This window comes from Vigna umbellata, chromosome 4 (assembly GCF_029865625.1).
Source record: "Vigna umbellata cultivar VRB3 chromosome 4, Vumbellata_1.0, whole genome shotgun sequence".
NCBI classification, from domain to species: domain Eukaryota; kingdom Viridiplantae; phylum Streptophyta; class Magnoliopsida; order Fabales; family Fabaceae; genus Vigna; species Vigna umbellata.
Genome location: NC_142168.1, coordinates 49,712,518 through 49,739,740, shown reverse-complemented (window position 1 = coordinate 49,739,740; position 27,223 = coordinate 49,712,518). Strand labels below are relative to the sequence as shown.

Here is a 27,223-nt window from a genome sequence, read left to right as displayed (position 1 = left end):
CCAAATCTGAATGTGGGTCACAACAACAACCCAAGGGGAAATCAATTTGTTAGGTTCACCCCAATCCCTATGACCTACACTGAATTGTTACCTAACCTAGCCAAAAAAGGGCTGGTCGCCATTTGCCCGATGAAGCCTGTACAGCCGCCATACCCTAGGGGTTATGACGCAAATGCCAGGTGTAGTTATCATGCAGGAGGCGTTGGCCACTCGACCGAAGGATGTATGGCTCTCAAATACAAAGTTCAGGCTCTGATAGATTCAGGTTGGTTAAAGTTTCAAGAGGACCAGCCCAGCGTCGATACTAATCCATTGTCCGGGCACGGGAGTTCCTCGACGAACGCCGTCGAGGTTGGAAACCATGATCTGATAAGAGATGTGGGCGAAATCCGAAGTTCTAGGAGGTTTATCTTTGAAGCTTTGTTGAAGAAGGGCCTAGTGAAGGGCGATTATGATCTGGGTATAGCGTGCGCACTCCATCCGGAGGCCGGGCACTCTATCGATGAATGTATGGAATTCGAGATTTTTCTACAAGACTTACTTGATAGAAATCTGATGCAAGTGTGCCGCAAGGTCGGAGAGGAAGAAGTATTTGCACAAATTGGTGGAGAATCTGATGTGACTCTACCCGAACCTTTGGTGATCCATTTTACTAGGACCACCCCTGCACTGGTAACTGAAGGAAATCCGTCTGTGGTCATCCGAGTGCCAACTCCTTTCCCTTATAAGAACGAGAAAGTCGTCCCATGGAGATATGGGGCAACTGCATTAGATGAGGGAGAATATGCAAATCTGACTGTGGAAAACATATCAGGCATTGGTGGAATGACCAGAAGTGGTCGAATCTTTACACCACCAGAATTGGCGAGAGAAAGAACCAATGATAGGGAAGTAACAATGGCTGCAAAAGCAAAGGAGTTCTTGAGGGGGAAGAACGTGGAGGCCGAGGAGACCCCCGACAAAGAGGAGAAGAGGGAAATATCTGAAGAAGAAGTTGGTGAATTCCTAAAGTTCATACAACAGAGTGAATACAAAGTGGTGGCACAGTTGAACCGCATGCCTGCCCGGATCTCCTTGCTAGAATTACTCATGCACTCTACCTCCCACCGAAAGTTGTTGATGAAGATACTCAGTGAGGCTCATGTGGAGCAAGGTATTTCTCTGAACAAGTTCGAGGGCATTGTTGGCAACATCGTTGCTAATAATTACCTCACCTTCACTGATGAAGAGATACCTGTTGAGGGGAGAGGTCATAACAAAGCCCTTCATGTCTCTGTGAAATGCCTAGATCATGTGATAGCACGTGTCTTAGTGGATAATGGATCCTCCCTGAACGTCATGCCAAAAGCAACCTTGGAGAAGCTACCCAGTGACGAAACGCATATGAAGCCAAGTTCTATGATTGTGAGAGCCTTTGATGGTAGTAAGAGGGAAGTGATGGGAGAGGTAGAACTACCAGTCCAAGTCGGTCCGTGTGTCTTTCAAGTGACATTCCAAGTCATGGACATCCTCCCGACCTATAGTTGTCTGTTGGGTCGCCCATGGATCCATTCTGCAGGGGTTGTGCCTTCTACACTACACCAAAAGTTGAAGTATGTTATGGGAGACAAGCTGGTGATAGTGGCAGGAGATGAGGATTTCCTGGTGAGCGGACCATCATCCTCCCGTTATATTGAAGCAGCCGAGGAAGCTCTCGAGACAACTTTCCAATCTCTGGAGATCGTGGGAAACACCTATGTGGAGCCATTCGCGGTCAACCCGCATCTGTCGCGTGCTTCTATCATGATGGCCAAAGTCATGCTAAAAGAAGGTTATATGCATGGGAAAGGTTTGGGTAGGTATGGACAGGGGCGAGCATTCCCTCGTCGAGAACAAGAATAGGTATGGCCTGGGACACAAGCCCACCAAGGAGGATAGGAGAAGGCTGATAGAAGAAAGGAGAGAGCGCAGTCTGGCTCGGATGGAAAGACAGGAGCCCAAAGTGGGAAGAATTCGTATCTGTGACCTCAAGGACAGCTTTCGCAGCGCTGGTTGGGTTAACGTCGGCCACATAGCAGCTGTGGGAGATGAAGATGGATCGGAAGGTTCCATTTTCGTGTGGGCCTGCTCCCCGGATGCACGACTCGACAACTGGAAGATGCTGGATTTGCCCGTGATGCTTAATTTGAATAAGATGTAATAACTTTAATTAATCCTATAGCTTTACCCAGGGCTTTAGGATTCATGACTTACGGGTTGACGCTTTTAGTTTGTTATGCTCAGCGCGATAATCAAAGTGTGTTTGTTTGTGTTTTATCATCATTTTGCATTCCTCGTCGTTTTTCCGTTTATTTATTTCCTTTTCGTAAACTTAAATAATGCAGATATGACAATGAATGTTTTGAAAGTAATTATGTCGATATTCCTGATTTTGGGCGCCCTATCAATAATACGGAAGATGATTGTGATGATGACCCGGAACCCCCTCCTGAACTGTTAAGACTAGTGGAACAAGAGTGTAAGGAGATGAAACCTCACCAGGAAGATGTTGAAGTACTCAATTTAGGGAATGAGGATGAGGTAAAGGAGGTGAAGATCGGTACAGCCATGAAAGTAGAAGTGAAAGAAAAATTGTGTGTCTTATTAAGGGAGTTCAGGGATGTGTTTGCTTGGTCTTACAATGACATGCCAGGCCTCGATATAGATATTGTACAACACAAGCTCCCACTCAAGCCGGAATGCCCACCGGTAAAGCAAAAGCTAAGAAGAATGAAACCGGAAGTGTCCTTGAAGATCAAGGAGGAGGTACAGAAGCAATTCGATGCAGGGTTTCTAGCTGTGGCGAGATACCCAGAATGGGTAGCAAACATTGTACCGGTGCCTAAGAGGGATGGTAAAGTTTGGATGTGTGTCGATTATCGAGATTTGAATCGCGCAAGCCCAAAGGATAATTTCCCATTACCACGCATCAACACCCTAGTTGATAATACAACCAAGTATTCATTGTTTTCGTTCATGGATGGTTTTTCGGGGTATAACCAGATCAAGATGGCGCCAGAAGATATGGAAAAAACGACGTTTATTACATTGTGGGGCACATTTTGTTATAAAGTGATGTCTTTTGGACTCAAGAATGCTGGGGCAACATATCAAAGGGCGATGGTGGCACTTTTCCATGATATAATGCACAAGGAGATTGAAGTTTATGTGGACGACATGATCGCAAAGTCCGAATCGGAAGAAGAACACGTCCTCAACTTGAGAAAGTTATTCAAGAGATTGAGGAAGCATAAGCTTAGACTGAATCCCGCCAAATGTACATTTGGAGTGAAATCCGGGAAATTGTTGGGCTTTATTGTCAACCAGAGGGGGATAGAGGTGGATCCAGACAAAGTGCGAGCGATAATGGAAATGCCTGCGCCTAAAACGGAAAAAGAAGTTCGAGGGTTTTTGGGTAGATTGAATTACATTGCTAGATTCATCTCCCAATTAACTGCTACTTGTGAACCACTTTTTAAGTTGTTACGAAAGAATCAGGCTGTGGTGTGGAATGAGGATTGTCAGGCCGCTTTTGAGAGAGTCAAACAATACTTACAGGACCCTCCTGTATTACGTCCACCAGAACCAGGAAGGCCACTCATTTTGTATTTGACTGTATTGGACAAGTCAATGGGTTGTGTGTTGGGTCAGCATGATGAGGATGGCAAAAGAGAGCACGCTATATATTACTTGAGCAAGAAGTTCACAGACTGCGAACAACGATATTCATCGTTAGAGCGGACTTGCTGCGCATTGGCATGGGCCGCTCATCGTTTAAGGCAATACATGTTGAGTCATTCCACATGGTTGATATCCAAGATGGATCCTATCAAGTATATTTTTGAAAAGCCTGCTCTTACTGGAAGGATAGCTCGATGGCAGATGCTATTGTCAGAATACGACATCGTATATGTCACTCAGAAATCTGTCAAGGGTAGCGCACTAGCAGAATACCTGGCTCATCAACCCCTTTGTGATTATCAACCAATGCAACCTGAATTTCCCGATGAGGATATCATGGCTTTATTCGAAGAGAACAAAGAATACCGAAACGAAAAAGCATGGACAGTGTTATTCGACGGAGCCTCGAATGTGATGGGACATGGAATAGGGGCAGTGCTTATCTCCCCAGAGCGTCAGTATATACCAATGACGGCAAGGTTGTGTTTTAGCTGCACAAATAACATCGCTGAATATGAAGCTTGCGCCATGGGTATTCGAGTAGCAATTGAGTCTAAGGCAAAAATTCTGGATGTGTATGGAGATTCAGCTTTGGTAATCCATCAATTGAAAGGAGAATGGGAAACTAGGGATACAAAATTAATTCCCTACCAAGCTTACATCAGGGGATTAATGGAGTATTTCGATTCCATCACATTTAACCATATACCGCGAGAAGATAATCAATTAGCAGACTCACTGGCTACCTTGTCGTCAATGTTTGAAGTTGATCAAGATGCAGAATTACCAAGAATCAAAATGAAAAGCCATGCAGAGCCAGCATATTGCCACTTCATCGAGGAGGAGTTAGACGGTAAACCTTGGTACTTTGATATCAAGCGTTATCTTAAAACCCGAGAATACCCTGAGGATGCGTCTGAAAACGATAAAAGAGCACTAAGAAGGTTGGCCAGCAGTTTCATCTGTAGTGGGGATGTTTTATACAAGAGAAACCATGACATGGTCCTCCTCAGATGTGTGGATGCAAAGGAAGCCGAGTTGATATTGAAAGAAGTGCACGAAGGTACATTTGGTACACACATGAATGGACATTCGATGGCTAGGAAGATCTTAAGAGCTGGTTACTTCTGGTTGACCATGGAAAATGATTGTTGCATACACGTGAGAAAGTGTGAGAAATGTCAGATATATGCAGATAATATCAGTGTGCCACCCACTGCTCTGAACGTGTTGTCTGCACCATGGCCATTTTCGATGTGGGGAATAGATGTCATCGGAGCTATAGAACCAAAAGCGTCAAATGGACATCGCTTCATACTAGTCGCAATCGACTATTTCACCAAGTGGGTTGAGGTTGCTTCGTATGCCAACGTGACTAGAAAGGTTGTGGTTAGATTCATAAGGAAGGAGTTGATCTGTAGGTATGGGCTACCTAACAAGATCATCACTGATAACGCTACCAACCTGAACAATCAGATGATGGCGGAGTTATGTGAGGAATTCAAAATTCACCACCATAATTCCTCTCCTTATCGTCCAAAGATGAATGGGGCAGTGGAGGCTGCTAACAAGAACATCAAAAAGATTGTGCAGAAGATGGTGGTCACCTACAAGGATTGGCACGAAATGCTTCCTTTCGCTTTGCACGGATACCGCACATCAGTACGAACATCAACTGGGGCCACGCCGTTCTCGCTAGTTATGGGATGGAAGCGGTACTTCCATTTGAGGTCGAAATTCCCTCCTTACGCGTGTTAATGGAAACTAAGTTAGAGGAAGCTGAGTGGGTTCAAACCCGATTCGACCAACTCAACCTTATCGAAGAGAAAAGGTTAACAGCAGTGTGTCATGGACAGCTGTATCAAAGGAGAATGAAAAAGGCGTTTGACAAAAGGGTGCACCCAAGAGAGTTTCATGAAGGCGAACTGGTGTTGAAGAGGATTTTGCCCATCCAAAAAGATCATCGAGGCAAGTGGACCCCAAACTATGAAGGGCCGTTTGTGGTGAAGAAAGCATTCTCTGGTGGGGCACTAATTCTCACAAGGATGGATGGGGAGGAATTACCGTTACCGGTTAATTCTGATGCGGTCAAAAAGTTCTATGTATGATGATTCCGTGATAGGGGTTGCCGTTAGCGAATATTAACATTGCCTTTTAAATTGTTGTAATCTGTGTTATTTCATTCAATAAATACCGCATATTAATTTTTGTTCATACTTTCTGAAATTATTGCATGTCGCGCTGAGCTGTTTAGGTAAATAAAGAGGAATGAAAACGAAAATAATTGAACGAATGTCAATAAAAGCATCACGGGTATTCAGTCGGCTTAGCTCGGTCCTGGTGGGTGTCGTAAAAAAAATAAATAAAAAAATAAAAAAATAAAAAAAAAATAAGAAAAGACACATGTTGAATTCGTTGTCAATGAGGTTGTCAGGGGCATAGTGTTTTCGAAAAGCAAAAGCAAAATAAATTTTGAAAACACCAAAGTTGGGTCTTCTCCTGATGCAAGGTTTCGGGGTAACCATCGTTCTTTTCCGGCTAGAGCATCTGCATTCATACTACTTGAACCCTCAACCTTTTCGTTTCCCATTAAAACAAAGGATTGTCATGAATACAATACTGGGGCAGTGTTCATCATGGTACACATCCCCAACGATCTGTTGATTGGGAGATTAAAAAATAAATAAAAAAAAGGAAAGAAAAGAAAGAAAAAATAATGAAGTCGATGTGTCAACCACTACCGAGTTTTATTCCAGGGCTAAAGTCGCGAGAAAGTAAGGTAAGCAAAGATTCAGAGTGACGTGTGGCCATTTTTTTTCTTTATCCAAACGTTAAAAGAAGTTTATCCAATTGCACCCCTTTTGAGCCATAAATTATAATTGTTTTCATCACCCCCGACAAGAATCATTAGCACATCGATGTCAACCTAAAGGGTACATCAAGGGCATCCAAAATCAAGGAGGGGATTTCTGAAAAAAAGAGAAAAGAGAAAAAGAAATAAAAAATATATAAAGTCTCAAAGAAGTACACAACAGAGACAACGAAGCAAGCGACCCAAAAGGGGAAGAAAAGAAAGAAAAAAACAGCAATGAAAATAAAAGGATGCCCGAAGTTTCAAATCTTTAGGGATAGTTGACTCGACACCTTACAAATGATTCTTGTTGAAACAATTTAACCGCCAAACACTTATTTGAGCCTTCATTATCCATTTCTTTCAAAACCCTTTGACCTTTAGCCACGGTACAAGCCAATAAAAGTCCACGCTGACTAAAGACTGTTTGTCCTAATCTTTCTCACGAATTTAACCCTGAAACGAAATGATGTGGTGAATGACACAATCACTCAAAAGAAAAGAAAAAAGAAGGAAAGAAAATAAAAACATCGAAAAAAAAAGAGAAAAGACAAAAAATGTGAAGTCTCCCCGTCAATCAAGAATCACCAAATTGGGGCAACCCTTCCTACCCGAACCTTTCCCCCTCTCCAAATCAAGTTTACTATACGCAACAAAGTTGGGGCAGCCCTTGCGGGCCATGCATGTGTAGATACTAACAACACCTCCCAAAGTAAGAAAAATTCAAATGCTAACGTTACCCACAGGTAATCATTCAACCATCTACCTTTCATACTCATCTCCCGCACCTTTTCAGGTTCAAGCTAGTGCTAGAGGGAATTTGAACCCCTAGTTACGTTCTCTTCCTTTCATCAAAGAACCCACTGCTTCTTGACATTATTTTGATTGAATGCATTTCGAACGGACATCGCGTTTGACGTCAACATTGACAACGGATTCCAGGCATAGAATTTTAAAAAAAAAAAAGAGAAAAAAAGTGTAAGAAAGAGAAAGCGAGAGCAAAAGAAGGGAACGAAACCAATGGCTCATATGCATTCATGCACCATCATAACATAACATCATTTCATAGAAAGCAAAGAAAATTGTTCAAAAATTCGTAAGGGGAAAATGAAGTGGTGAAAAAGGTTAGCAGACCTTTATATCTAAATCTCTGTAATGTTTTGCTCAGTATTTACCAATGTTTCTTCAAAAAAGATTTGAATCCAAGAGTTTCTTCTACGATAGCACACCTCAAGGCACTCGTCGAGCCTATTGATCCTCACATCATTCATCCACAGGGTTTGTACACCCTCCACGAGGTTAGTACACCTCACATCATTCATCCATAGGGTTTGTACACCCTCCACGAGGTTAGTACACCTCACATCATTCATCCACAGGGTTTGTACACCCTCCACGAGGTTAGTACACCTCACATCATTCATCCACAGGGTTTGTACACCCTCCAAGAGGTTAGTACACCTCACATCATTCATCCATAGGGTTTGTACACCCTCCAAGAGGTTAGTACACCTCACATCATTCATCCACAGGGTTTGTACACCCTCCAAGAGGTTAGTACACCTCACATCATTCATCCACAGGGTTTGTACACCCTCCAAGAGGTTAGTACACCTCACATCATTCATCCACAGGGTTTGTACACCCTCCAAGAGGATAGTACACCTCACATCATTCATCCATAGGGTTTGTACACCCTCTAAGAGGTTAGTACACCTCACATCATTCATCCACAGGGTTTGTACACCCTCCACGAGGTTAGTACACCTCATATCATTCATCCATAGGGTTAGTACACCTCACATCATTCGTTCAGGGTTTGTACACCCTCCACGAGGTTTGTACACCTCGTTCCGCTCAAGCACGGTTTTGGTTCAGCGTTTCAAGCCCAGTCCTTTCTGGCGCCTCTAGTTTTTCTGTGATTTTGGGCCCTCTGCTCGGCAATGGTCGTTTATGTTGCAATTTCACATTCTTCATCGATTTGTTTAACTTATGTTTCGTATTCATTTTACTTCATTTTGCTTCCTTAGAAATCCAGACGAAATTAGTATTTCTATCTTTACTTATCTTTTACTAAATAATATGAAGACATCACATTGTCATATTATCTAGTAAAATCTAAGCAAAGAGGGGAAGCTGTCAATACCCAATTTCGTCCGGATTATTTTTATAGCATTTTTATTATTCATTTACCTATTTCCTTTTTTAGTTCTATTTATTTTATCTTATTGTTTTTTATTACCCTTTTTCTTTATTGCTTATTTTGTTTTTATTCTATCTCTTTTTATTTATTTTACTTTTTTTTCTTTTCTTTTCTTTTCTTTTCTTTTATTTATTTATTTTTTTATTTTTTATTTTTTTTTATTCTTCGTTTTAATTTTAATTCTTATTTTTTATTTTTATTTCTTATTTTTTGATTTATTTTAATTTTAATTAAATTTTTATCTTTTCATTTTGTTTATAATTAAAAAATTATTATTAGTTAAAAGGTTTTAAAATTAAATTAAATTAAATTAAAAAAAATGAATCAAAAAGTGAGAAAAGGACAAATTGGCAAAAAGGAGGGGACACAGTGGAGGAAAACAGTTTTCTGTTGCGAGGAGACAAATTGGTTTTGGGGCAGGCAAGGACAAGGCAAGTTTTGGGGAGAGCAGAGGCTTGATTTAGTTTGGCAGAAGGCACAGCAGAGGCACAGCACAGTAGAGGGATTGGCAATTCGCAAAAAGCAATGGAGAAGAGAAAGTGAAGGGAGTACACAAAAAAGGGGGAGGGGACTCATTTTTTTGGAAGAGGCGAGCATAACAAAGACTGACCCTCTCTGAAAGCGAAAAAAACTCCCCTCACTGTATCAAGGATCGAGGACCAGGAGAAGCCAGCTTCCTGGGAGGTTTAGACCTGCACCGAGAGAAGAGAAAGAGATTATCACCGAAAAAAACTTCAGCACTCAGGTAAGTCGTCCACCTCAGTTCTCCATCCTAGTTTGATCCTAATGATAATCCTTGGCTTGCTGCGATGACTCTATGTTAATGTTCACATACTCAATATGCTTGCATTTTTTCTTCTTGCTACGTTGACTGCTTGATGTTTCTATTACCAACGTATCTCCATTCCCTTTCCATGAGCACATGAACGCGCCTTACACCACAAGGCTTCACTGAAATTCCTTTTCTCCTGAATTCTGGTCTTTCATAACACTCAACGTCCCTTTTCATCTTCTTAACACTTATCCATAAAACATCATGATGGTCAAATCCAGAGAAGCATTGTTTCCTTTTTTGCTCAAGGCGCCATCGCCATAGCATTCGTCTTGCCTCTCTCGGCCTGGGCAGCCATTCGCCTTCTCGCATATACCCTGTCCTAACTCATTCATCCCACCTCCGTCCTCAACCTGCACAAAACAGCGCCACAGAAATAAAAACAATTACTAAGAACCAAGACTCATTCTCCTGCCGTTTCATACTCTCTGCCTAGCAAGACGCCTATGCTCTTCATCTGAATCCAACATCATTTTTCACCTGCATCAATCCAAAGCATAGAAAAATCAACTCACAAATCCCCTACCTGTTCTCTCCTTTTGTTTTCTGCCTTTCTGCTATCACACAACAATGTATAAATCGAGGGCTGGAGAGCATGGGCTTCGAATGAATGCGATGGAGGTGGGGAAGCAAGGCTTGGTCGCTGTTGATGGCGTGACGGCGTTGAGTTCCCACGGCCTGGGCTGTTGAGGGGAACTCTGGGGCGCGATGATGGAGGAGACGAGGGCGTTGTCGCGACGGTCACGGGGGTTGGCGGTCCTGGTGGCGCTTGCGATGAAGGCGGACGACGCGATTTTAGGGCTTAGGGGGGCGTTTCTGTGGCGGCGGCTCATGACGACGGCGGAAGAGAAGCGGCGGCAGGCGATGCCCAAGGTGGAAAAGCCTCAACCCTAGGCTAGTGCGAGAGAGAGAAGGGGAGAGAACGCCGTGGCCGGCCGTGGTTCCGGTGGCGCTTGGGGTCGCCGCCAACGCCGAGACGGGTGGAAGGTGGTGGCGCAGTGGCTGGTTGGAAGAAGTAGTGGCGCAGGTGTTCAAGGGAGGCAATCCCAGCCCTAGGCTAGTCCGATCAGAGAAAGGGACCCTGGGTTTCTCATGTGCTGATTGTGAATGGTGGAATGAGTTGAAAATGCTGAACCCCTGGGGGATTCTAGGTAAGAAAAGCCACCCCGGGCCGGTGCTGGGCCGAGCCCAGAAATAAACGCACGTTATTAAGCCTCTTTTGAACGTTCGTCACCGGCCTCCTCTCCAAAAGTCCGTCCGGCCACTTCTTGGACGGACTGTTTGGTGACCAGCTCCAACAACGAACGCTCGTCATTCCGCCTTCTTTCTCAGTGTCCGCTCGTCATCTCCCCAACGAGCGCTCGTCACTCAGCCTCCATTTCTCAACGTCCGTACGTCATCTCACCCAACGAGCGCTCGTCATTCCGCCTTCTTTCCCAGTGTCCGCTCGTCATCTCCCCAACGAGCGCTCGTCATTCAGCTTTCTTTCCCAGTGTCCGCTCGTCATCTCCCCAACGAGCGCTCGTCATTCAGCTTTCTTTCCCAGTGTCCGCTCGTCATCTCCCCAACGAGCGCTCGTCATTCAGCCTCCATTTCTCAACGTCCGTACGTCATCTCACCCAACGAGCGCTCGTCATTCAGCAACATTTTTGAACGTCCGTTCATAATCTCCCCAACGAGCGCTCGTCTTTCAGCCACATTTTTGAACGTTCGTTATCTCCCCCAATGAGCGCTCGTTATTCCGCCTCATTCTCATCGTACGTTCGTCACCTCCCCCAACGAACGCTCGTCATTCTGAATCCTTTACCAACGTCCGTTCGTCGGGCCGTTCGGCACTCCCTTTCTCATTTGGGCCCCCCATTATTTGCTTTATTTACTTATTTGTTTTTTTTATTTCTCTTTTTATTTCATTTATTTTGTTTATCTTATTTCATTTGTTTTTTTATTTTATTTTATTTTTAATTTATTTATTATATTTTCATTGTATTTTTTTGTCTTATTTTATTTTATTTTTATTTTATCTATTTATTCTAGATATCTACTTATCCTAAAATATATGTTTAATAATACAATATTTATAGCCTAAATAAAAGAATTTACAGAAATACATTTAAAGGTTTAGGCACATGTGTGATCGCACGCATCGTCCTTGTGCTAAAACCTTTTCTTCTTCTTTTCTCAAATAATAATAAAAATATTTTAAAAGGTTTAGGCACATGTGTGATCGCACGCATCGTCCTTGCGCTAAAACCTTTTCTTCTTCTTTTCTCAAATAATAACAAAAATATTTTAAAAGGTTTAGGCACATGTGTGATCGCACGCATCGTCCTTGTGCTAAAACCTTTTCTTCTTCTTTTCTCAAATAATAACAAAAATATTTTAAAAGGTTTAGGCACATGTGTGATCGCACGCATCGTCCTTGTGATAAAACCTTTTCTTCTTCTCTTCTAAAAAATATACAAATATAAAAATATTTTAAAGGTTTAGGCACATGTGTGATCGCACGCATCGTCCTTGTGCTAAAACCTTTTCTGCTTCTTTTCTCAAATAATAACAAAAATATTTTAAAAGGTTTAGGCACATGTGTGATCGCACGCATCGTCCTTGTGCTAAAACCTTTTCTTCTTCTCTTCTCAAATAATATTAAAATATTTTAAAGGTTTAGGCACATGTGTGATCGTTCGCATCTGATAACAGTTGAAAAACTGTTATTTTCATGCTTAAAGTTGATACTAAAAGCAACCTTTAGACTTAGAAACTAGCTTGAAATCATGCCTTTTGTTTATATTTTCAGAAATAAGAGAGCTGGACAAGTTTATGCTTGATTTAAGTGTTTTTGTGCAGGTTTTGAGGTGAATTTGGTGAAAGAAGTGAAGAATGAGAGAGATGACATTAGAAAAGATAAGAAAGAGTGCAAAAAGAGAAGACGAAGGCACCGCTCAGCGGTATTTTACCGCTGAGCGGCACTCAAGAGGTGACGTTGGAACCGCTGAGGGGCAAAATGGCCGCTGAGGGGAAGAAAGAAGACGCGCAATCACCGCTGAGCGGTAAATACCGCTGAGCGGCACTTTTTGGGCTTGGACTTTTGTAATCTTTTGTAACTCTAGATTAGTATATAAGGGCTTGCACGTCCTATAGTTAGGCATCTTTGGCAGAAACGAGGCAAACACTCTCTCTTTCACCCCTTTGAAGGAGGATCTTGGATGCTCAGGCTACCTCTTCACCTTTATTGGGTTTATTCTTTCATACTTTCATTGTAATTCATCTAGGTTCACCATGAATATGGTGAACTAAACCTTGTATGTTTGTTGGGGAGTCAAAGTAATCTCTTGAAGCTCTCATATATGGATTTGTTGAGTACATCTTTGAATTAAGACATATGCTTTCTTTCATCATTAGTTAGGGTTTTTCCTCTTTGCTCAATGCTTGCATTGTTTAACTCATTCTAATGCATGATTATTGGTTTTGTTGATACGGACACGTACGGGGAAATCTAGATCCGGGGAATTTCTCCCAATATTATACTGACAATATTATATTGGTTGCCTTTAAGCTCCTGCACTCATGAACTAATCATTAGGAATGCTAGGAATTGTATGAACTATATGATTAGGGAGAAGCCATCTAGAATGGTACATTAGAGAGTGGCATTAACAATGATGATTTGAATGTTGAATTCCTAAAATATATGAGAGTGGATGAGATGAAATTGACCCCCAACAACATATTCATTCATATATTTCCTTGAAAGTGTTTATCTTTTGTCTTTGTCATTGATCAATTCATGCATACATATTTAATTTTCGTTTTTGCATATTAAACTTCAATTATTGTGTTCTTAAGTTTTAGCTAATCAACAAATCACATAACTAAACTAGGCCGTGAGTCCTTTGGGAGAACGATACTTGGTCTTACCAAGTTTATTACTTGAAACGATTCGGTCATACTTACCGATTGTGAAACAAGTTTGTGACATCATATTTTGGTGCTTACAAATTTGTCCATCAAGTTTTTGGCGCCGTTGCCGGGGATTCATGGTTTAACTGGTTAATTTGTGTGATTATTGATTATCTTTGACTTTAATTTTGAATTTCTGTTTTATTTTTCTGTTTTTCTGTTATTTTATCTTTTAGATTAGATTTTATCTTTTAGGATTAGATTTTATTTGGTTAGATTTTATTTTATCTTTTAGGTTAGATTAGATTTTATTTTATTTTATCTTTTAGGTTAGGTTAGATTTTATTGTATTTTATCTTTTAGGTTAGGTTAGATTTTATTTTATCTTTTTAGATTAGGTTAGATTTTATTTTATTTTATTTTATTTTATTTTATTCTATCTTATTCTATCTTATCTTCTGAATCTTTTATCTTCTGAATCTATATCTTCTTCTCTATTTTTTTGTGCTAACAAATATTTTCTAGAGTTTTGTGCCTAATGTTTGCAGGATGCAATTCGAACAAGAATTTAATAGGCACTCAATTCTACTAAGGTAATTTCAATCACTGGTGGGATCTCACTCAAGCATGGATGATGATCAATTTTGGCAAGCTGTCGAACAATTTAAGAATCTACCACCACAGCAAAGGCAGAAAAAACCCTCTCTATCGGGAAGAAGGATAACGTTGGAGGAGGCAGTTCAACAGTACATACAGATACCTGATCGTCATCACAAAACCACTCAAGCTGCCGAAGAATTTGATAGGCTGCCACCACAACAATGGCAGCAACAACCCTCTCCATCAGTAAATTTGGATGACACCCAACAATTTTTGAAAAATTTGGAGATACACCTTAGTTTCATTACTCAAAAATTGAATGTTAAGGTTAATACTGAAGTTAACCTTAAGGAGGAAGGTCAAGTCATTGTCACTGAAAGTGACAAGATTTTTGCTGAGAAAGAAATAGAGAGAGATGAGGAAAAGATAGAGAGAGAAGAAAAAGAAGAGTTGAGTGAGAAAGATAAAGATGATGAAAAAGAAAAAGAAGTAGTTGAGAGAGAAGAGAGAAAGAAAATTTGTGTGAAAATAAAGAAGTTGAGGAGAAAAAGAGAAAGGAAAAACAGAAAATTTAGGGAGAGAAAAAGGAAGAAAAAGAAGATGAGAGGAAAGAAGAAGAAATCACATGAAAAATCACATCCTCATCTAAAGAAGAATCATAGGAAGGAAAAGAAATTCAAGTGCTTTATGGAAATCTTCAAGAAATTGGAGATTAAAGTTCCTATGATTGAGACACTGCAACAGGTTCCCGGTTTGATCAAATTTCTGAAGAAGTTCAGTAGAAAGAAAAAAAAAAAAAAAAGAAGAAGGAACTTGAGCTTACTGGGTCAAGCTAATGACGTTAAAAGAGCGCTTGCTGGGAGGCAACCCAGTAGATTTACAAACTTTTGATTTGGTTTTATAATTTGTAATTTGTGAACATTATTCTGGACATTATTTTGTTGGATTTAGCATCTACTGAAGGATGCTAGGTGGTTAAGTATCTACTGAAGGATACTAAGTTTGTAACACCTACTGATGGGTGTTGGTGAGAAGATTTTGCACCTACTGATGGGTGCTGGTAAGTTTGAAACACCTACTGATGGGTGTTGGTGGATTTTGGGTCAGGCTCGTGACGTTAAACAAGCGCTACCTGGGAGGCAACCCAGTTGATTGATTGTTTTTTGTTTGTTTATTTTTAGGATTTGCATAAGCATTTTTAACATTGAATTGCAGGGAACCTATGAGGGGTATGCTAGGAAGGCACGTAGGTCAAGAAAAGAAGGAGAAGGGCACATCAAGAAAGTGCCGCTGAGCGGCAATTACCGCTGAGCGGTACTATCGCAGATGGGCTTAAGTTCCCCTTAGCGGAACCCGAGCCCATTGGGGTAATTTTAAACCCTAAGCTGCGCGTTTTTACATTCTTTCAAGCTCTTCTCTGCACTAAGACTCCCACATATCTCCTCTTAGGTTTCCCACATCTTTTTACTCTTCCCTCTTTAGAAAATTTCTCTTCCACTCACTTTTACACTAGTGTGCTATCAAAGTTTGGGGTTGGAAGAGAGCATTCTAGTTTGGAAGCATTCTCATATCATCTAGCATCTCCACCCAAGTAAGTAAAATGCATTTTGTTCATTCTAGGGTTCTTGAAATTGACTGTGATTGTCAAAGCATGAATATTTAGGGGTTTTGATTTCTATGCATGATTTGATGATATATTTGATGTTTGAACCGATTAAACTGCTTGATTATGAACTGGAAAACTGAAAATTGCATTTGGGTGGAGTTAGGACAGTTTAAAAACGAGATTTGCAAAAATCTGCAGATCACCGCTGAGCGGCATTTACCGCTGAGCGGCACTCTGCCAGATTTTCTTTTTTTGGTTTGTTGCGTGTTTGAATGTGGCACTGGTGGCGCTGAGGGGAAATTCTGGCCCTCAGCGGTGGTTTAGCTTCAAAAGGAGTTTTGTTTTGTGTTTACTAATGATTAACATCATGTTCTGTGGTTTTGGATTTATGTTTGAATGCAGGAATGGCATCCTCTTCAGGAAAGAGATTGAAAACCATGGCAACCAAGAGAAAGGAAAAGGAACCAGAGCAGCCCCATAATGGCAGGTTCCTCTCTAGGAAACATGAGAAGCACTTTAGGGTGGTTCAGGACAGGTGGACTATGGATGAATTCCATAATGTGGTAGCTTGGCCAGAAGAACCATGGCATGGAGGAGCTGAAGCAGCTGAAGCTTCAGCCCGAGACATGGATGAAGATGAAGCTGAGGAGGAGGATGCATTTGATGAAGATGATGATGAAGAGGAAGAGGAAGATACAGAGAGCTCGGACTGATGAGGAGCTGAGATAGCATTTACTGATGAATGCTATCATATGATTATGCTTTTGTGGTTTAAGTTTTCTGAACTTATTTGTTTTTGTTTTTAGATTAGGGTTTGATGTACTCTATTGAACACCTGGTTTGTTATGATGGTTTGCTATTAACTGTGATTGTGTGATAAGTAATGCTTGATGATGCTTATTGATTGATTGATGTTGAGATGATGTGCACATTAAAATGCTTATACAGGTGATTCACAAGCTTTGTGAACAAATGCATAATATCATGATTGTGATTGTGAAATTAAGCAGGATGTGCATGTCAAATGTGAATGAGCTTATATGTGAGGTTTTGAGCTCCAGAGTTGTTATTGTTGAATGCTGTTACTTTGAAAGCATGAATGACTTTGCCCAGGTTTTCTATGATTGAATCAATTGCTTGTTTTGCATCATATGATCAAAGGCCGTGTTTTTGAAACCCTTTTTATTGGCCAAATTCATAAAGTTAGCCTTCTAAAAGAGAACACGTTGTGTTCTATCCTTTGAACCCTTAGCCTTAAATATACACTGAACACCCTTGATTGAAAATCTTTACCTTGAGTTAAGTAGAAGATCTTGTGTGGTATTGTTAAATGTTCAAGTTTGGGGTTATTGGGGAAACATGAAAAAGGAAAAAGCATTGAGCTAACAGCTAAAAAGTAAGAATATGCAAAGAAAAGAAAAGAAAAAGAAGCAAAGCTCAATGCAAATGCAAAAGCAAAGGCAAAAGAAAGTTGGGAATGAATAAGAAGATTGTGTTGTTATGATTCTCTTAACTCAAGGATTTTGTGATCCAGAAAAACCAATTTTCTTGTTAGCCCAGCCACATTATAAGCCATTGAAAAGTCCTTGTGATGATGCATGCTTGTGAATGTATTTGATTGTGGTTAAATGAAAGGCAAAGTTGATTCATGTGACATTGTGATAGTGGAGTGAATGAGTGAAACACTTTACCTCTTATACACTTGTGTGTTGAGTGAAACACTTTACCTAGTGAGGAAATATTCCATAAGCACATGAACATCCATGCTTAATTGATTGATCATTCATGAAAAATAGCATTTGTTGGAATTTAAATGACTTTGTGAACACTAAAGCATGTGCACATCTTGATTGAACTCTTGGTCTTAAGTTTGAGTGAAGTTATTACTTATCTTGAAAAGAGGATTTTGAATGAGTGAACCATCATATGAATTGGTTGGAGATGGAGTTACATTTTATTTGCTTGAGGACAAGCAAAGTTCTAAGTTTGGGGTTGTGATAACAGTTGAAAAACTGTTATTTTCATGCTTAAAGTTGATACTAAAAGCAACCTTTAGACTTAGAAACTAGCTTGAAATCATGCCTTTTGTTTATATTTTCAGAAATAAGAGAGCTGGACAGGTTTATGCTTGATTTAAGTGTTTTTGTGCAGGTTTTGAGGTGAATTTGGTGAAAGAAGTGAAGAATGAGAGAGATGACATTAGAAAAGATAAGAAAGAGTGCAAAAAGAGAAGACGAAGGCACCGCTCAGCGGTATTTTACCGCTGAGCGGCACTCAAGAGGTGACGTTGGAACCGCTGAGGGGCAAAATGGCCGCTGAGGGGAAGAAAGAAGACGCGCAATCACCGCTGAGCGGTAAATACCGCTGAGCGGCACTTTTTGGGCTTGGACTTTTGTAATCTTTTGTAACTCTAGATTAGTATATAAGGGCTTGCACGTCCTATAGTTAGGCATCTTTGGCAGAAACGAGGCAAACACTCTCTCTTTCACCCCTTTGAAGGAGGATCTTGGATGCTCAGGCTACCTCTTCACCTTTATTGGGTTTATTCTTTCATACTTTCATTGTAATTCATCTAGGTTCACCATGAATATGGTGAACTAAACCTTGTATGTTTGTTGGGGAGTCAAAGTAATCTCTTGAAGCTCTCATATATGGATTTGTTGAGTACATCTTTGAATTAAGACATATGCTTTCTTTCATCATTAGTTAGGGTTTTTCCTCTTTGCTCAATGCTTGCATTGTTTAACTCATTCTAATGCATGATTATTGGTTTTGTTGATACGGACACGTACGGGGAAATCTAGATCCGGGGAATTTCTCCCAATATTATACTGACAATATTATATTGGTTGCCTTTAAGCTCCTGCACTCATGAACTAATCATTAGGAATGCTAGGAATTGTATGAACTATATGATTAGGGAGAAGCCATCTAGAATGGTACATTAGAGAGTGGCATTAACAATGATGATTTGAATGTTGAATTCCTAAAATATATGAGAGTGGATGAGATGAAATTGACCCCCAACAACATATTCATTCATATATTTCCTTGAAAGTGTTTATCTTTTGTCTTTGTCATTGATCAATTCATGCATACATATTTAATTTTCGTTTTTGCATATTAAACTTCAATTATTGTGTTCTTAAGTTTTAGCTAATCAACAAATCACATAACTAAACTAGGCCGTGAGTCCTTTGGGAGAACGATACTTGGTCTTACCAAGTTTATTACTTGAAACGATTCGGTCATACTTGCCGATTGTGAAACAAGTTTGTGACATCATATTTTGGTGCTTACAAATTTGTCCATCAGCATCATCCTTGTGCTAAAAACTTTTCTCCTTCTCACATAAAAATACCAAAATATAAAACATTCATATCTTCAAACGACAATCAACCTTTTACCTAGAACTACGTGATGCTTGATTCTCCATCAAGATTGGAGATACGTAGGAGCAAGGCTAGTCCTTGTCAGGTTCACTTCCCAAAAATCCCAAAATCATTTCAAAACGAATTTTCAATCAATTTCTCAAACAAATCTCTCAAACATTTTCAAAAAGAACTACGTAACCCTGATTTCTCATTTTGAATGAGAATACGTAGGAGCAAGGTCAATCCTTGTCGGGCCCAAAAAACTAAAAAAAAATGTATTTTGTTTATTTAGAATTTTATTTTAGGGGATAGTTAAACATTTTGAAAACCACATCACATTGGCGCATTTAGTTAAAGGTACTGCCTTAGGGCAGGCGTTGTAGGGTGCTAACACCTTCCCTACACCTAACCGACTCCCGAACCCAGAATCTGGTTCTGGTAGACCATGCCTTATCCTTTTTATGGTTTTTCCGTAGTTTCCCAGAATAAACTATGGTGGCGACTCCAAAATCTCTTTTTCGAAACCTAAATTTCTTTTTTGGATCGTCGTCCCGTCGCGATTCCGGTTGCGACATACATGAATGCATGACACATGTTTTTGAAAAAGAAAAACCACAAGCACTTTTGTTGAACTTAAATTGTGTGGCAAAACAACAGTTTTAAGTTGATTTCATTATGGGGTGAGTCGATTAAAACTCGTGTCTTTGCACAAAATTTTTCAAGTGTGCTATGAGAGTTTTTCAAAGAGAAAAGTTTTCAAAACAGTTTTACTCTGTTATAAAGTCGATTACATGCGTGTTGCATTCGACTGAGTTTGATATGTTTTGAATAACTGTTAATGCTTGATATAACTGTCACAACGGCTATATTTTTAAATATGTTGACCAATCATTAAATGAAATTCGATTGCATTAATTGTACATTCAATTAACTACATTGATTGCTGCTAACTACTATAACAGAATTGCTATATTCGACTGCATTAGTAGCTTAGTCGATTAAAATGCGTCAGAGTTGTGTTTATCTATAAATTGATGCGAATTTGATTTTTGTCGAACTTTTGTGAATCTAATAGTTTGTGATAACTTTTGCAGAAAGTGCATTCTTACAAAAAGAGAGAAAGAGCTCCAAGAAACAAGAAGTGACTATGGTGATCATCTACTTGTGGATTCTTGAAGAGCAAGTTAACTGCACGTACAAAGGTTGATCATATATGCACATTGGGTGTAACTGAGAGATCAGAGGATACAATATTGTCAAGATTGGACTGAGGTTCCCTGTTATGATTACAAGAAGAAGAGCGTGTTGTGTTCTTGACTTTGAGGGTGGCTCAAAGGGTTTGGACTGAAGGAGAGGGGATTCTTGCTGCTAGTTTGTTTGTATACTGTCTATATTTTGATTAGAGGGTTAGAGAGGTGTTTTATATTTTTGACGTGAGGTCGCTATAAAAGCTTTGTTGTAAAAACCTTGATCATTGTAGTGCATTGACTTCTTGTGGTTGGAAGGAGACTGGATGTGAGCTTGGCCGAACCAGTATAAAAACTCAGTGTTTGATCTTTCTATCCCTACACTCTTTTATTCAGTCGACTTCTTACTGTACTCAATCGATTTAATTTCCGCTACATAAACAAGTCTTTTACCTTGTGTTTCAAGAAAGTTATAAAGGCATCGCTTTTGGTGAAAAAGATTTTGAAAGTTTTAAATTTTATACTTCACCAATTCACCCCCCTCTTGGTGTGAGAAATTGAGCATTCTTTTTTAACACAAGAGAAAAACAAACACAATAAAAGTTCTGGGGAAACGAGAAGTTGAATCTGACAAAGCTGGTTAGACAACTTCTTATCCTTCTAGAAAATGCAAGAGAAAAAGAAACACTAAAAGTTATGGGGAAACAAGAAGTTGAACTGGCAAAGCCGGTTAGACAACTTCTTATCCTTCCAGAAAATGTAAGAGAAAAAGAAACACAATAAAAGTTTTGGGGAAACAAGAAGTTTAGGGTTTAGGGTTTAGGGCTTAGGGGGATTCGCCAGTTCAACCCTAAACCCTAAACCCTAAACCCAAGAAGTTGAATCTGGCAAAGCCGGTTAAACAACTTCTTATCCTTCTAGAAAAATGCAACAGAAGCAAAATATCATTCTAAATCCATAAAGAGAATCAAAATTCTAAAAATATTCAAGATTTCAGATCATACAAAAAACACAAGACTTAAGGTTAGCTCCCCGTACCTGATTCTTGCTCCTTCTTGGATGAAGAACACCTCTTCAGAAGCTCTTGCTACCTTCTCTACAACTCATATTCTAGTCCTAATATCTCCTTATTTTCGATGAAAGTCTTGCCCAATTTCACTCTCCTTCCCTAAAACTTCATTTCTCACCCCTATTTATAGATGAAGTTAGGGTTACTGTAGCAGTACTATAGTTGTACTACATTTTACTGTAGCAGTACTATAGCTTTACTACAATTCACTATAGCAGTCCTGTTGCTTGTACTACATTTTTCCTGTAGGAGTACTGTAGCAACACATGATTCATGAGGTATTCTTACTGTAGCATTGTACATATTTCACTATAGCACTATACGTATTTTAGTGTATCATTATACATAAAATTACTAATTTTTTTTCAAAAAAGTATAGTATCTTAATTACAACTATTTTCAAGGGTCTTACACCGAAGGTCGAGATCGGTGAAGCGTAGGTCAAGACCGAGGCACACTACGCCGTGTGCAAGGAAGCATTTGAGCTCCACGTGGAGGCGCGCGAGTTACCAAGCAAACATATTTACCACTCTGATTGCATCCTCCCGTGGCTCTCCATGCAAAACTCGTGTCCGATGTGCCGCCACGAGCTTCTTTCCGATTTGGAAAGTAAGGCTCTGAGTTAGATCGACCAGGAGTCGATAGGGTTAACTATTTTGAGGCTTCGAGGAGGGGGATTCACCGTGGGTCGATTTTCTGGTAATCATTTCCCGATGGAAGTGGGTGGGTTCTCCGGGTGTAATAAGACTTTTGTGTCATGTGATTAATAATTGCTAACTCAACATGCCACTAGATACCAAATTTAACGTCGTCTAGTTTAATTAACAACAAAGTTAAAATTGATTTAATTTTACAGAAATAAGGACCTAATTAAGATAAAAAAATTCAAAAACCTGTTTGAGACTATTCTAGCCAAATAAGGAGATCCGAATTATTAAACCTTAAAATTTCTATATTAAACAAGAATGAGTAAAGTAATATATTCCTTACTAAAACCTCACATGACAAATCGCTCAAAAGCTCGAGTATACCCTACGGCCATAAAAACCCAAAACTCCCATTTCCCACACTGTATTTCGAAGAACGAAAAGAGAACGCAGAAGAATAGAGAAACATGTCAAGAAGAGGCAGAGTGCTTCTTAGCCAGTCTTTTTCTCTGCTCTCACCGGTAAAGCACAATCCTTTATCAAAATCAACACCACTCACTTCTTTATTACGAAGTAGCATCACATTCTCAACTTCTTCCTCCTCCATAACCCCTCCTATTGAAGAGTCAAAGACTTCATCTTCCAAGTCCCAAAGGGATTCACTGATTTTGGAACAGTTCAAGCAAAGAAAACTCAAAGGGTCCCCAAAAGACTCCAAGGGTACCCCTCAAGTGGGTTCAACTTCAGTTCCATTAAGTTCAGATGCTTATACTGAAAAGGTGGTCCAAAAGGGTGTGCAGAATGACGATGAACCCACCATGGTTGTTAGAAGTTTCAAGGAGTTGGGTGTGAGTGAGGACCTTGTTGAGGTAATGGAGGAGATTGGAGGGTTTATTCCCAGTGAGATACAGTGTGTGGTTATTCCTGCTATCTTGGAAGGGAAGAGTGTGTTGCTGAGTTCACCATCTGAACCTGACAGAACTTTGGCCTTCTTGTTGCCCCTTATTCAGGTTACTTTAATTCTCTTCATTTTCCTTCCAAGGTTTTGACTTTTGAGCCTTAGATCAAATTCCTTGAGTTGAGTGGATACTAGATACTGAAATTTGGGAATGCATTCACTTTGCAGGCTGGGTTAAATTTTTGTAGTTTGTTTATTTTTATTTATCTGGTATTTCACCTAGTTCATATGACCATTGTTGTTGCGTTATTTGTTTGGTATTTGTATTGGTATGGGTTTCAAGTTTGTAGAAAATACCGGAATTTTGTTACTTGGAAGGTGATGTCAAGTGAAATTGGTTCATAACCAACCATGTTATGGCATAGAAGGATTCTTGTATGTCTCATCTATTGGAACTCTGTTATATAAAATTGATTTTTAACTTGAGAATTGCACTAAGAAAACAAATTTCCCAAGTCAACTTATTATGATCGAATTAGTGATTTATCTTAGAATCATTGTATTGAGTTGAATTATAAAATATCTCCATTTCAAATGTTTTCTTATGTCAATTTTACAAATGGGTGGCACTATCAAGTTTGCACCCATGTTTATATATATATATATATATATATATTACAATTTGGTCATATTTCAAGATTATATAAGATCTCTAATAGGGTTGAATAATTTAATACTTATAAAGTTAGTGACAGTTTTTTTAGCGTCATTTTCATCACATCAACACAAACGATGATAGCTGTTATCTACTTTTGCTGTTCTGTTCCTGCCATGTTTATTATTTTCCTTAGAGAAAAAATGGAGTAAATTAAATATGTCAACTTGTACAGTTGCTAAGACGGGATGGAGAGTTGCTTGGTTCAAATTCAAAACATCCACAAGCCGTCGTGCTTTGTGCTACGGAGGAGAAAGCTGCACAGGTGACTCAATTTCTACTATGTATTATCTCACCGTCTTGTCTATTTAGTTCTGTAGAGTACCTTCCTGGTATTTATGAACTGATCATGTTCCTTTCAAAATTTATTGGCATTTCAGTGCTTCAATGCTGCAAAGTATATCATCCATAACACAAAATTGAAGTCTGCAAAGGATTGTGCTTCACCAGATAATGGGCAGTCGCAAGCCTCAATTGGCCTAATGATAGGAACACCTTGTGAGATTCTTCAATATATTGAAGAGGGCAGCATTGTTCCTTCTGAAATAAGATACTTGGTTAGTAATTATCACTTAAAAATATTTGTGTCATAATCTATGTAGAGCTCGCAGGTTACCAGTTCTTGGAAGCTCCTATCATTGATCACACTACTCTTTTTCATGCTTCTTGAGCAGGTATTGGATGAGGCAGATTGCATGCTTGGTAGTGGCCTTGGTCGTGAAATCCATAAAATTCTCAGACCATTACAAGATCATGAATCAAAATCTGCTGTCAAAAAATTACAAACTATTCTGGCCATTTCAACCATGGCTGAGGTATGATGACAAATTATGTTGTTTTAGTGCTTAATGTGCTTAGACCTCCATCATAATACTGGTCATTTTTATGATTTATCTTTTCCATATGTCAGGTTTTGGGTGAACAATCTCCTATTGTAAAGCATCTTGAGTGCCATCATGAAGGAAATATTTCTGCAATGTCTATAGAAATGGAACAAACAGAAGTCTTTCATTTCACAGCGTCTCTTCATGCTCTTCAGAAAAAAGTGACAGAGGCCATGGATTCCCTTTTGCAACAAGAATAACTAACATCTTGATCTACAATTTCTGACTCGCAACAAAAGAAAAGTCAAAATAGGTTTTATGATCTTTCTTATAGAAACTAAATATGAAATTGGTTGTGCCCTTGTATGTTATTATCATGTTCTTCTAACACTGAAGCACCAAATACCACATTCTTCAGTTTAACCTTTTATGTTTATATACCATCATGTTTTAAATGTTTCTAAAGTGATAAGCAAGATGTGAGTTTTGTGTACGAGTTTTATAGCGTACCCTCTATGTGAAGAAGTCTTTTCTTAAAAGTTAATTTATCATTTTCTTTCAAGATAATCACATTAATTTATTGACGTCATCTAATCAAGACATATTTCTATTTCATTATCAACTAACAAGTCAGTAATTTCAAAATTGATGATTAAAAACTATATTTATACTTGTTGAATTTTAAGAAAAAGATATGAATAGTGATCGATATTGGTTCATTTCCATTCCCATCAAATCTAAAAGAAGAAAAACCAAACTGTCTTCAAAAATTGGAAAATGGATTTCGTAATAGCAGTCATTTTTTAGATTGAATTTTTTTTCGATAGACATTAAATGTGTAACCTTATAGGGGTGTCTAATGTCAAATAAGGTGTTATAGCAAATAAGGTGTTATAGGGGTCTCCAATGACAAATAAGGTATAAACGTCGGTTTTCTCAGGATCAGAAGTCAAATGGTTTGCAAACAGAATCGAAAAGTCCCTGTTTTATTACCTTTAGATGTTAACATGAAAGGGGGGTCGATGTCTTATACATATTAGAGGTCGGATCTCCTTCTCCGAACGTCAATAAGTTGCGAAAATATCTCAAAAGTAACGCCAAAATGAATTCTTTTAGCAATTAGATGTCGATGGTGAAGGAGGACCGATGTCTAATGTCCTTTTAAACCCCAAAAACTCATAACTCGAGCCTCACTTTCTTTCATGTTTTTGTTTGAGTTTTGGCTTCATTCACGTTCGCCATTGATGCTAGAAGGTATGTTTGATTGATTTTCTTCCAATTTAATTTCTTTTTGCATCCATTAACTTTAGTTTGCACTAATTAAATTTCGTTTGCACCGATTAATTTTGGCTTATGATGCAGTTTTGTGCGCAAGTTTACGAATCTCAACGGCGACATTGAGGGCCCAATCTCCATTGCTTGAAACTCATAGTATATACAATTTTATGATGTGCTAAAATGATTTTTTGTATTTCAGGTGTGGTAATAATGCAAAAACAAATTATTATTAAAAAAACAAAAGGGACGTCAGTTTAAGTAGGATCCGTTATCAAAATTAACGTCCGGGAAAAGAGATCCAACGTCACATTAACTTCTTCCAATAAGACCTCGGATGAACTAGATGTTGAATGTCGAAAATAACATACGTTAAGAGTCTTTTTTTCAATAATGAATGCATCATCTTTTTATCCTTTTCTCGTTAACCGACATGGATTTTCATTATCATTTTCATTTTCTCATACTAAAAAATTAGTGGAAGTTGGAAACACTTTGTACACCTGGCTACGTGCTGTAGAATTATGATAACAGTAGAGTGAGTAGTTTCTGTTTCTATGTGTGTCAAATTATGATTTTTTTTCTCCTACTAAATAAACCACATGTCACAACAATTCTAATTTCTGTGTCTCGAATTTTGATTTCCTTGTTCCCTACAAAATAAACCATAGGCCACAACAATGCTAATGAAGAGAAGCTAGATAAACAGTTAAAAGTTGTTGAGTACGGTTTGACTCACAAAGTCAATAGCTTAAGGGGGAAAGTGGGAAAACATTGATAAAAAATGACAGGAAAAGAGATTTAAAGATGAAACTAGAGCAATGATTATCTTGGTTGGTAGATTTTGACTAGATTTGTGTACAAGGATGAATGGCAAGGAAGAAGGAAGAAAACAACATTATTGATACTGCATAGATCGTTTTACAACACAACCTAGGAGAGGGCTATATAACAGAAGGAAAACAAACAACAAAAGAGAACTAATAGCTACTAACAGCAGAACATAACTAAGCCAATACCTTCTTCAAGAAGGGAGGAAGACGATGTTTTCAATGCCTAGCTTGGAAAGATGCTAAGAAAACCATTAAGAGGTAAAGACATTCTGACATGAATCAACTTGATTGTTCCTCTTTCTACTTGCTCCCTGATGTAGTGAAGATAAATTTCGAAATGTTTGGTTCTTTCAAGGTGAGAAGGGTTGGTGGCAATGTGAATAACAGTCTTGTTGTCACAGTAGACAACTGAATAGGGTGTTCTAATGTTGAAATCAGTTGACAGGGTTCTCATCCAAGTAACTTCTGTAAATACCGAAGCTAGGGATATGTATTCAACTTCAATTAATGACTTGCTGATGTTCTTTTGTCTTTTAACCTTCCAAGATACTAAGGAATTGCCTAAGAAGATTCAAAAACATATTGTAGATCCTCTACTATCAATGCATATGAGCACCAATAGCATCAACATAGACATGAAGTTTGGTGTTAGAGTTTGCTTTGAATAGAATACCTTGGCCAACAATATGCTTTATTAAGTCTCTTAGAAGAAT

General features: G+C 39.0%; 1 protein-coding gene and 1 pseudogene across 1 annotated transcript; both read left to right on the top strand.

Moving 5' to 3' along the window:
* Positions 1-22,085, top strand: part of LOC148200475 (E3 ubiquitin-protein ligase RDUF2 pseudogene) — a 65,044-nt pseudogene extending 42,959 nt beyond the window's left edge.
* Positions 22,086-22,328: 243 nt separating this feature from the next.
* On the top strand, positions 22,329-24,895 carry LOC124836442 (DEAD-box ATP-dependent RNA helicase 39-like). Its single transcript, XM_047311604.2, has 5 exons — positions 22,329-22,975; positions 23,754-23,843; positions 23,959-24,135; positions 24,253-24,393; positions 24,489-24,895. Exons 1-5 carry the CDS (start codon positions 22,433-22,435, stop codon positions 24,660-24,662), a joined length of 1,125 nt encoding a protein of 374 aa, XP_047167560.2. The 5' UTR covers positions 22,329-22,432; the 3' UTR covers positions 24,663-24,895.
* The last annotated feature ends 2,328 nt before the right edge of the window (positions 24,896-27,223 follow it).